At 37.0% G+C, this 12,458-nt stretch overlaps 1 protein-coding gene across 1 annotated transcript in view; it reads left to right on the top strand.

Annotated features, from left to right (window-relative positions):
* KNDC1 (kinase non-catalytic C-lobe domain (KIND) containing 1) overlaps positions 1-12,458 on the top strand; it is a 54,972-nt gene that overhangs the window by 1,613 nt on the left and 40,901 nt on the right. Inside the window, exon 2 of the mRNA XM_010000129.1 lies at positions 1,354-1,412. Coding sequence (XP_009998431.1) covers positions 1,354-1,412 — 59 coding nt within the window. The remainder of the gene's footprint in view (positions 1-1,353; positions 1,413-12,458) is intronic.

Raw genomic sequence — 12,458 nt, 5'->3', positions numbered from 1 at the left:
TTAAAACAGAGCTTGTTGGATAGGCACTTGAGGAGGTTGTCCTTTTTGCTTCCCTATATTTGATGCCTATGGATTTATTCTTCCAGAAGAAAATTACAACCTCTGGATTTGTGTACCAGGGAGAGAAAATGAACAGCCTGTCGCTTCCACTTTAGCAGTGAGCTCTGCTTCCTGCAGGTTCTGTTGTGCTAAGGTGACAAACATTCAATAGGGTGATCTGCCAAGGGCTCTTATATCATTGTCTCTTCAAATCAGACAAATTTCCATTTTAAACATTATAGTAAAAGAATATAGTGAGCTTTACCAGTGATAAAAAATATATGCTTGTGCAGCCTTTAAAGTGTTCTATCCAAAGAAAAGGAAAAGGTAGCGGGGAGATGAAAAGAAGGAGCAGTAGTCTGGGTGTGAGGAGAGGAGGGAGGACAAAACATTTTTTGTCCATTAGTTCCCTTCCTTGTCTTTCCCCCCAGATAACAGGAAAAAATATGATGTAGGGGAATGCAGAATGCATACCCCTCTTTTTCAGTGGGAAAGTAGACTTGGGAATGTGGTAAAGAACTGTGAATCAGTTAGTGGCATCTGGATAATCAGCTGTGCCAAGTAGCTGAAATACATAATTATGCAAGTCCTCTCTAGCCCTTTCTACCATATACTTGTCAATCTTCACAAGAAGGAGCTTTGCATTTCACTTCTAAAATACAGGAACAAGAACTTATTAGAACTAAAGCTCTGAATATGCTATGCTGGTGAGCTTTTTTTTTTCCTCCCTGTTGAGAAGAGAAACTTAATATTTGCTTGCAAATTGTGTCAGTCTTTCTTTGGTTTCACAGAAAGATGAAGTAGGTGAATTGAGTATGTACATGAAGAGTAGATTTTCAATTGGGTGCTTTTTTTAATCCCCTGGGTTCATGTGATACCATGTGCGTGCTTGCATGCAGCAGCAGCAACATTGGTCTCTCAAGATGGTCCTTTCTTCCTTCCATCCCTTCACTTAAAAGTGGCTGCTGCAGTAACTCAGTTCTCTGATAAGAAGCACATGGGTGGGGAGTGTGGTCAGGCATGGTGAATGTATTTCTTTGGTGCTGTTTTGTCTGCTTTGTTTCCTACTAGGGAACTATTATCTCCTTGCAGAAAATTTGAAAATAACACTTCATTTTGCTTACAATACTAGAAATGGGGATAATAAGTTCTTTGTACGACAGATGTTGGAGAACCAAAATACTGCGAGATACGTAGTTCATTTGGTATCAGTGAGTGTATTGTGAAATTTGTATCTTAACATTGGTTGTTTTTTTTTTTAAATAAGCAAGACTACTGCTTTATCATCCGACATGTTTCCTTTTGCTTTCAAAGATGATCCAGAGGGTGCCTTTGTTCCACCAGAATTTGATATCACTGGTAACACTTTTGAGGTAAGTTTGTAAGTTTATCTGTAAGATAGAGGTGCTTTAATCATTTTAGTACTTCTGGCAGTACCAAATGCTTATTATTCTCAACATAGAATTTTAATACATTTAAAGACTATTAATAGTAATTTGTGCTGTTGAGATTTGTTTTGTGGAAATAAAAAGTATAGTTAAAAATGCTGTATTCGTTTTTCTAGATAAACATTTATTCCATAACTTTTAAAATGTGAGAATCTACTTTGGCTGAATGATGTGTAGTCCTAAACCACAGCTGGACTGTATTATGTGCACTGGTATCCTTCAGTAGTTACATTTGCTTGTTTGGGGACTAGCCATGAACTTTTATGACTAAATATAAAATTTGTTTGCCATCCTCTTCAATAAAATAATTCATGGAAGGGTAATCAGCAATTTTATCTTTGATTTAATGAAGAAACAAATTACTATCTGTTGCTTTGCAATGCACAAATGCTCTACATTGTTAAATTAAATTAGATTTAAATTGTTTATACTAATTCATTAGCCTCCCAAGTCAACCATTTCATTGCATGCTGCAGGAGTGCTTGCTTGCTTAATATCCTTTTTTTAATACAGTATTTTTTTCTGTCATGTATTCTTAGATAATTCAAATGCTTTAATTAGCAATGTGTTCTATTCAAGGTATAAAAGATTTTGGTTTTTTATAGTTCAATAGAAATACCCTTTACTTTTCATAGTTACAGCCTTTGGAGTCATGTTTATAATGCTCTGTATTTCCTTGGAGGAGGCACAGGAGGAAGGATAAGTGAACCCTGAAAGTGTGTAGTACTACAAGTAAGATGAGAACGTTAAGGCAGGAAGAGAATTATTAAAATATGAAGTAGAGCCTTTGAAGGTTAGAGATGCAACGTTTTTCCCTGTTGTTATCCTTTGATAACATAGGCCAGTTGACCCCTAATGACCTTGTCCTTGCTCTTCTCCTTTGTCCCCAGGCTGTTTTTTTGGGAGTCTTCGGGGCCAATCCATGTGGGGGATGGTTGGGAGGTGACCAATACTGCATGTAAACTTGGCAACTCTAGTTGTCTTTACATTCAGATGTGGTTGAGGAAAGCAAGTTCCAAAGTCACTCAAAAGTGGCTATTTTGTTTCCTTTTGTTGTACTTCTGAAGCTGGACTTAAGATTTTACTTAAATATTATTTCCATTCCTAGTCCTTTAACAAGCTCCAAGACTTGGCACAGAAACATTTAGATTTGTTTAATTATCTGCTCCTCTGGCAAACTTGCATTTCTCCCAAACCCCTTCTCTTCCTTTAGGAGCTGTTGAACTCTTATGTGTATATGGTAAAGACCTGAGGGTCAGACCTCACTGAAGGAAGATCAAAGACCAAGGGGATGGGACAAAGTGAAAATGGGGTTTTGGGAAATGTGTGGGAATACTAAGTAACCTGAAATTTTATTTCTGAGAGACGAGAGGATTGTGTCTCCCTTGGGTAACATTTGTCAGTGCGAAGGTTTATTATTTAACTTTTCCCTTTTGTCAGTACTTACAAGCCTGTAAAGCCCCAGTGAATCCCAATACCAAGCATACTGCAAGGAACCATTGTGCAGTTAGTGCAAGCTGCTTGAGTCAGAAGTGGCTCTGAACATTAACCTTTTACTTTTTTGCAAATGTTAATGAAGATACATGAAGGTACACATTTGTGTGGAAAGAAGTTGACACATTTTACCTTCTCTGTTGTGGAGAAAGGGCTGGGTGCACTGATTTGTGTCAGTTGCTCCTATTTCTTTATCTAGCAATTAGGTGAGCCTTGGAAAACAGGGAGGGCTGTGCTGCAACAGTGTCCTGTTGCCTCAGCAGTTTTTCATTCACTGTCCTAAGGGCAACACACAAGACTGGAAAGCTAGGGCTTTCTGCTTCATTGAGGTAGAGGTATATTGGAATTGGTGTGGATTTGGTCAGACAGCTGTGGGATTCTGAGTATTCATGGAACATTCAAAGCTTTGCCTCCTACTGCTTGTAGTTTGGTTGAATTTTAAGTACTTTAGTTTGAGATCAGATTCTACTGGAGATCCCATGCTGACCTCTGCTTCCTTTTGTGGTTTCTAAGACCTGCAGTGAGTTAATCCCTATACACTTGTTACACGGGTTTTATAATATTGTAATATTTTCAAGCTAGCTGTTTTCTTCTTGGTGCTAATGCTTCAGCTTTTCCTCTTTTTTTCAAAGGTATTGATATATTTGTCTATTTCCTCACCCCTGTTTATAACCTTCTACTATGCAACGGCAGAATAGCACTTGTTTGTAAGTGTCTCTCTGAGGAAACGCTGGGCCTTTGTGCTTTCTCAGTATTCAATAAAATTTTTTTGTACTATGCCAGTAAGCTGCTCTTTTTACAGGAGTGTCAAATTTCGTGCTACTACTTGTTCCTGCCTTGGTAATGACCTTAGTTCTTTGTTGAAGGAGTGTTTTTGCAGCTGCTTAGTATGCTTTGTTGAGAACAATGGAAAGTAGTGTTTGTATTGAAGCTATCCAATTTCAATATAAATTAAAAAAATAGTATTAGAACTACTAATTATGTTCAGGATGATCTTTGATAGCTGATACTTCAGTGTCAGAGCTCAGCTGATTTAAGATACTTCTGTGAGTCAGAGGTTTTGCTTGAATGTGATTGACTTTGTGGCTTCTAAAATGGAAGCACACAATGAGGTTTGTCTAGCTACTGGATGACTTCTTCCTCTTTAAACTTTTTTTTAAAAAATCCTTTTAATAAAGCTACAATTATTTCAACAAGAGATGTTTTGTTTCCGGCATGGTGAATTACTGATCCAGACCTCTAGTGGAATTGTGACTCCAGTCTAATTAGTTACTAAACTTAGCTGGCACTCACAAGCATAATAGACACAGGAAACAAATTGAAATGCATTTCTGTCTTGGTGTCTGAAACAACACTATTAAAAATTTCAGTTTCTAGTTGGAGTTTCAAATAGCAAGAGATCTAAATCTCCATCCAAATGACAACGTGAAAAGTAATTGATTTCATGTGATTAGTTTTAAACTTGTGTCATGCTTCCTGACCTGATCTTCATTTGTAGATAGGAATAATAACACCAACTTCAGTTACTGTCGAGAGTATGAAGGTAAAAACTAGCACTTGAGTGATTGTCAGCTTCAGTGTCAGGTATTAGAATAGATGGAGAGAAAGATGTTAAGAAGGAAATATCTGTCAAAAGGGCTTTTGGTAGCAACAGTGAAGTGCGGCTGAGCTTTCCAAATGGTGACTTCTTTAGTGCTGCCACAGTTCCAGCCTGTAGGGTTGGAGGAAGGACTGCAATTTCTGAGGGTCTCAAGATACCTTGAAATTACTGTGTTGCTAGGTGGTTGGAGAAGCATTTAACAGGGTAGTTCTGTTAGGTCCTCATCTTGGTGATTTAAGCACTGTCAGAGTACAAGCCAAGCAGGTACTGTTGGTCTCTAGGATAGCATTGGTCTAAAATAGAGAATCTCCTGAGTGTTTATTTTTTTTCCTGTAACTTTGCAATCTCTTTACAGACTTATATTACCATTGTGCTTTAGTAACTGCACTGTTAAGGACTGGTGCTGCAGAGAGAGGGAAACAGGAGAGAAACTTTAGAGTTTTGGTCCATACTGTAACTCCAAAGAAAAGGTGAATTTTTATACAGTACTTATTATCATGTTCACTTTTATTCTTAACACATATATGTAGTTACGTGGTGTGGCTCTGTTCATTAATAGCTTTCACAGTCATTGGGGTTGGAAGGGACCTCTGAAGATCATCTAGTCCAACCTTCCTGCTAATGGAGGATCACCTACAGTACATCACACAAGAACATGTCCAGATGGGTTTTGTGTGTCTCCAGTGAAGGAGACTCCACAACCACTCTGGGCAGCCTGTTCCAGTGCTCTGTTACTCTCACAGTCAAGAAGTTTTTCCTTATGCTTAACTTGAACTTCCTATGTTCCAGCTTGTGCCCATTGCCCCTTGTCCTCTCATTGGGCACTTTGGAAAAGAGACTGGTCCCATCCTCCTGTCACCTGCCCTTTAGATATTTCTAAGCATTACTGAGACCCACCCCTGCTGGCTCATCTTCTCCAGACTGAACAGATCCAGGTCCCTCAGCCTTTCCTCTTAGGGCAGATGCTCCATTCCTCTAATCTTTTTTGTGGCCCTCCTCTGGACTGTTTCCAGTAGTTCCTTATCCTTTATGAACTAGGGAGCCCAGAATTGAATGCAGTACTCCAGATGTGACCTCACTAGGACAGAATAGAGAGGGAAGAGAACCTCTGTTGACCTACTGACTTTAGTCTTCTTAATGCACCCCTTGGCTACAAGGGCACATTGTTGGCTCATGGTCAGCCTGTTGTCCTTTTTGTTGACTGAAGCTGTTGTTTGCCTGCATTGATGGAAAGATGTCACTTTCTGCTTCTCTAAGCTGGAAGACATGTCTGTACTTGCTACAAGTACTGACCACTCTTTTTTTGTTCTTACTGAATCTTGAGCTGGAAGTCAGCTAGAAACAGCTTGAGTACAAAGACTAGTCTAATTTTTTAATGTTTTGCTAGAATGCTGCAGTAGAGAGCAGTATAGAATGTGAATTTTTGTGGTCTAGGTAAACAGAGAGAGATGTGACATACAAAAATACAAACTGTAAAAATTTGCTTATTTGATTGTATACTGGGATTGTCAAACAATTAATCTTCAGTATAAACTAATACTGAGTCTTGATTCCCTTCTCTAAATATGAAGAGTTTTAACCTTTTCCTAATGAAAATGGTTCCTATTTCACTTTCTTGCCCTGGGCAGTACAGTGCTAGACTTGTGAAATTTGGTCGATGAGAGGACCAACAGGAATAGTTAAATGTTGGTGAGTTCTTTAATAGCCTTATTTCTAACACTACAATTCAAGTTTGCCTCAGGTTAAAAGCATTGGCCATCTCAAACCAGTTTCAAATAGCTATTTGTCTACATCACAAAACTGCCATTGAGTCTGACACAGAGGTTCATTGATGTAGAACTCCACATTTCTAAGATATGAGCTTTCAGTGGGATGAAGGACCGATGTCTGCCATGTGTGAACTTGTATTTATAATCTTTTAATAATGTGGCTATTCAATTCTGCTTGTTCTAGTGAATCTTTGTGACAGAAATTGGTGAATTTTCAATCTTGTTTACCTGTTTATTTTTTTTAATCGAAAGCAGACTTGATAATGCTTCAGTTTAATGACTTACTGGCTTACTTAGAGGTGATAAAATGCAGTTTCAGAAACCTCGGGAAGCAGCGGGATTAAAACCTCTCAAAAATGAAAGAAGTGAGAAAGTGATACAGAATTTTGCTTTGAAGAGAAGTGGAAAATTTAGGATAGACAATGGGAAGAAAGTGAAGTTCACACTTCTTTGTTTTATTATCTAGAACTTGTTCCTGCTTTTTGCTATCATGGGATATGCTGATCTCTCACCTGGGAGAAAATAAACCAAGGAAGGCTGAACACTACCTGTCATTGCTAGAATGTTACAGTTGTTGACTTGCAGCTGTCAGTGGGTTATAGTTAATTTATATTATAAAATAAAGTCCAGGTGTTTCAACAGCCTTAAAAATAAACAATTCTGCACAAAGTGGCATAACTAGACAAGCTAAAATGTATTTCTTTTTTGAAAACTAAATAGTTAAGATTCATGTCTTATTCTGATGAAATGTGACAAGGCAGTCATTTTGATATATACGATATACATACTAATCTTTTATATGCATATAAATGCATGGGTTGACATGCCAAATGAAACCTACTGTTCTAGAGAACAGTTAAAGAAGATAAAGGTTCAGGGCGTGTATGTGTGTATATACATGTGTGTATATATATATATCTATATATCTATATGTGTGTTAGTCCTACTGAAGAAAACTGAGCTAACAGTTTGGTGCTGCAATATTTCTCAATAGTTGATCATTAGTGAGCTAGTGCTCAGGTCTCAGCTGTTGGTCTTTCTCTAAATATGAAAGCATTCATCTTTTTTACCCACTGTTCTAGAGAACAGTTAAAGAAGATAAAGGTTCAGGGCGTGTATGTGTGTATATACGTGTGTGTATATATATATATCTATATATCTATATGTGTGTTAGTCCTACTGAAGAAAACTGAGCTAACAGTTTGGTGCTGCAATATTTCTCAATAGTTGATCATTAGTGAGCTAGTGCTCAGGTCTCAGCTGTTGGTCTTTCTCTAAATATGAAAGCATTCATCTTTTTTTCCCAAATCAAAACAGCAGAAGGCATAAAGGAAGTCTTGCCTTTGCCACTTCCCTGATCTTTTAAATCTGATCTGTTAGACTGTCTCTACTGTTCTGTTCTTTCTTTAGCTCTCAGTGCAGAAGGAAAAAAGAAAGCTTCTTACATGTACTCCTACAGGGATTTTTTGGTTTGTTTTTTTCTGATGTGGGAAAATAAGTCTTTTGAAACACCTAGTGCCTTTTTTCTTGAGTTCTGTTTCCCTTAATTTCATGTAGTCTCCTCTTGAGACTAATTCTATCTAACAGCAGCAAAGCTTGTCGTCAGCAAATGGTAACTTATATCCTTCTGTAGTCTGAACCATTCTGTCTTCTGAATGTTATTTAAAGCTGTCTTTTCCTTCAGTGACAAAAATAATTTACTTCTATTTGGTTACTTATGCCTCTACTGTGCTATAGAAGAGGAAATGGAATCCTCCTGATCTTGCTTTTACATCATCAGTCCAATTGAGGTTCCATTCAGGAACCTTAGTACTAAGCAAATATCCCCCTTTACTTTCTTTACACAAAGAGCTGATCAAAGGAAGAATATGAGGCCAGTGGGATTTTTTTACGGTAGTCTTTTTTCTTTTTTTTTAATGTATAGAATATGTTAAAGTTTGTAATTTGATTGCCTCAAAAACCTACATTCTGTTGCTTAGCACTTGCAAAGTTGTCATATTGGTCTTTTCCAGCTGGCTTTTTGATCATATTGCTGGTATTTTTACAGTTTTGCCTCTAAATCTGAAGCACAACTTTTCACAGACTGACAAAACTTGTGGCTGTTAAAGTGTTTGCAGGTAGTATGGAGACTGCTGTAAGCCTATTGTTTGTGTTTTTTTAACAAATATCTACCTTCTGTCAAAAAAAAAAAATCCCTGAGGATAAATTTTTTTATACAACAGCCTAAGGAGGTGATTAGGAGTAAGTAAAAAAGTATGCAAAATGCTTACACAAGTCTGAAAAACTAGCAATATTTTTTCAAAATCAGTCAAAACACAGAAATCATAGAATGCTTTGGCTTGGAAGGGGCCTTAAAGATCAACTAGTTGCAACCCCATCTGCCACAGGCAGGGACTTCCCACTAGACTGGTTGCTCCAAGCTCTATCCAACCTGGCCTTGAACACTGCTACAGGTGGGGCATCCAAAGCTTCTCTGGGCAACCTGTTCCAGTGTCTCACCACCCTCAGAGTAAAAAATTTCTTCCTAATGGCTAACCTAAATCTATCCTCTTCCAGTTTGAAACCATTACCCCTTGTCCTCTCACTACATGCCCTTACAAAAAAGACCCTCCCCATCTTTCCTGTAGGCCTCCTTCAGATATTAGAAAGTCGCTATAAAGTCTCCCTGGAGCCTTCTCTTCTCCAAGTTGAACAACCCCAACCCTCAGCCTGTATTACAGGAGAGGAGCTCCAGCCCTCCTGTCTTTGAGGCCCTTCTGTGGACTTGCTCCAACAGTTCCACATCCTTACATTGTGGATTCCAGAACTGGGCACAGTACTCCAGGTGGAGTCTCACAAGAGCAGAACAGAGAGAGAGAAACACCCCTCTTGACCTGGTGTTGTTGCTTCTTTTTGATATAGCGCAGGACATGGTTGGTTTTCTGGACTGTAAATACGCATTCCTGGCTTTTTTTTTTTTTACCCTTTTTTTGTCTTGTAGGCCCTTCAGGAGGTTCTTGCATTGTAACTTTTCTTTATGGGGAATAATAATTTAAAAATTGGCTCAAATAAAATTGACAGAATAGAGTAGTGACCAAGTTAATAAAATTAGCAGTAAAATACACTTCCAGGACCAGATGGTGAAGCAGCATTCATAAAAGAAGTAATTACCTGGAGTAATATTCTTTAGCCTGGAAGAGCATGCCCTGAGGGAGAAGTTATGCTAGAAATCAATAAAATATGCCATGGCAGCAGCCATAGACTGAGTATTTACTATCCCTCATAAATAAAGAAGTAGGTGGCAACAATGAGATGAACACAGGTGGACTCAAACAAGAGGGTATTCTGCTTTGTTATGCAGTAAACTGGCAATTTGTGCTGCAAAATATAGATGCAAAAAGTTTGCATGTGGATAGAGATTAGACGAATTGATGGAGATAAAACAGTTGTCATGATCCATTACAGACAAGAAGCCTGCAACCACAAAGCAGTGAGATTAGGGTGATGTTCTAGGCAGAGTTCCTCAGTTCAAACTGAATGATAGAAATAGGGGGTCATAAGAAACTAAAACACAGAAAAACATAGGAACAAGACAACATTCAGACATATGTTATATATGCTCTTTCTTTCCAAGAGCATTTGATTTTACTTGGGGTTTTTCTCCTTAAGTTGCTGCAGCATTGGTTTTTAAATTGTCTCTATGAAGTCTTGCTTCCTTTATGATGTTAGCTGATCATATTTGCCTAAGAACATCTTAAAACTTTAAAGCTTTCACTTAGTTGTTAGGTAAATTAAAAGGCAATTTGAGAGTTAAAATACCTGCAAATTTCAGCTGTGAGTAGACTGAGAAAATGTGACTTGTAACTGCATTTTGTGCCCATGTTTTTATGAATCTTTTGGGGATTATTTTCTTCAGACAAAGCTAAGTAGTAACCTGTAGTTAGAAGAAATTGCAAGTATGGCTTGCTGGTTTTCCAGCAATTTCTACCAGTTCAAACTAGAGTATGTGAACAGTCTACAGCAGTTTAGCACTTCTAGCACATTCTCCTAATTATCTACGCATCCAAAGGGACAATTAATAAAAAGCTAATATTTAATAGAGCACCTTCCAGTAATTAGTTATGCAGAAAAGCATTTAGTCCCTTTGTATTGAAAAAAAGTGTTAAAATAATAGGCCTATTTTGCTTTCATTTTGTTGCTGAAAAAATGTTTGTCTCACTTGCTGTTGCATAGAAGTAGTACATTTTACAGTGACCACTTTGAAAAAAGACATGGGTAGCCATTAAGTGTTTTCTCCTAGTAGTAATTTTTCAAGCATAAGCTTTTATTTGTTTATAAAACTTCGTGTTTTACAACAACACTGAAGCTTTCATTTACTGATCCTTTAAGCGCTTTGAATTGTGAAAGGGTGGAAACATCTATATATGTGCAGCAATCTAAAAAAAAAAAAAAAGATAAAATGAGGGTCAGCTAAGAATATAAAAGCCAAGAATTGACTTAAGCCATTCCTATAACATATAATTTAGTCAGAAATATTTTACAGGAAGTACTAGGTCTATTAGGTTTCTTTCAGTTTTGCTGAAGACCTATGTTTGTGAACTCAGTGAAATCTTGATACAAAATGTAAATGGTCATTATTCATAATTGTAATGTGCTAGATGCTTATACAGTCACTATTAAAAAGCTCTTTTGTCAGCTTTTTTATTTGGCATATATCTGCAAGTATGAGTTTCCTATAGGAGCTTAGTTCTTTAGCTCTGTCAGGCAGTAATACAACAGAGCCTCTGTCATACTCTGTATGTAGGCTTGCAGCTTTTACTTCCTCTGCTGATCTTTTGATTTACAGATTTTAAAACTTCTTATAGTGTTAAATGGTCATAAAATGGCATGCAGCATGCCAAGTAACTTTTGATTGCAACTGACAGAAGCCTTTTTGAATATATTTCACTCATGATATAAAATTCTAATATGATGGCAGAAGCTGTCTTGTCCATTGCTTCCAGTACTTAATCTGAACATTTTAAAAATATGTAGTATCATCACCTTTGGAATTTTTATCTATTTTTCTTTTTTTTTTTTTACATTTGAGTCTTGTTATGCCTCTGTCTAGAAACCACTCTAGTATTAGAATTTATCTTGATTTGATGCTACTTCAATTTTTATTTTTTTCAAATATTACAACCTTCAATTTTTTCTCTGAAATTCATGAGCTTCTATAGCCTGTTGCTGAAAGGGAGACTTTCAGGACCTGAACTCATGCTTGTGACTTTTCTGAAACATTTTTATGTTACCATTTTGATTTTTAAAAGGCCTGTTATCTCCATGATGACCCTCTCAGTGATGCAAACAATTACGATTTTTCCTATGATTCTTGTTACGTTTGCTGGCTTTAGGCTAAGAGTAGATGTACTCTGGAGAGCTGGTTTCCTAACGTGATTTTCCTCCCTTTTCTCCCATTCTCTTTAAAGCTGATACTTTTATGAAGTGTTGCCAGCATGGTCTGTGTATTTTTTGTTACAAGTTATGTTTAGTATTCTAACTTAAGTCTCTTTAGTAATTGTGAAAAGGTGGGTTTGGGTTGTGTTGTGTTTTGTTTTTTTTTTCTTTTGGATCTGTCTTCAAATGTATACTTTCTAATCAGCTATTAATATTATTATTGTATATATCAAAAGTTCCTATAATTCAAGAAGTATTCTCCTTAGCTAGATCTAAAACAAGTAGGGTTTTTCAGAAACCAAGGAAAAAAACTTTCTAAATTCTTTAAGAAAATTCCTAACTGCCAATACAGTACCAATTTTTGTTTGTCTTCCAGGAGAAGAAAACTTGTTAGCTGTCCTTCCTTGTGTTTGTTACTCTTCTTATAACACACTAGAAAAAAAACCTTAGCTTAATGTAAGAGAAGTCCCTTCTAGTGAGCATTAGATATGTTATACTTATGAATTTGCTTTATTTATTACATTTACCATCTTGCTCTTCTTTCCCAGAAAGTGAAGTTTTCTTCCTAAGCCTAAACAGTGTGGTGAGTAGAAGCAGCATAAACTTGGGAAACGCCCCACCTAGTGGATTATCACAAACTCACTTTCTCATTTCTCCAGCTCTGACCAGAGACTTAAGGTTATATTGGAATAC

Source organism: Chaetura pelagica, unplaced genomic scaffold, assembly GCF_000747805.2.
Source record: "Chaetura pelagica isolate M959 unplaced genomic scaffold, ChaPel_1.0 scaffold436, whole genome shotgun sequence".
NCBI classification, from domain to species: Eukaryota; Metazoa; Chordata; class Aves; order Apodiformes; family Apodidae; genus Chaetura; species Chaetura pelagica.
Note: the sequence above shows the minus strand (reverse complement) of the source record. Positions and strands in the feature narration are given on the sequence as shown.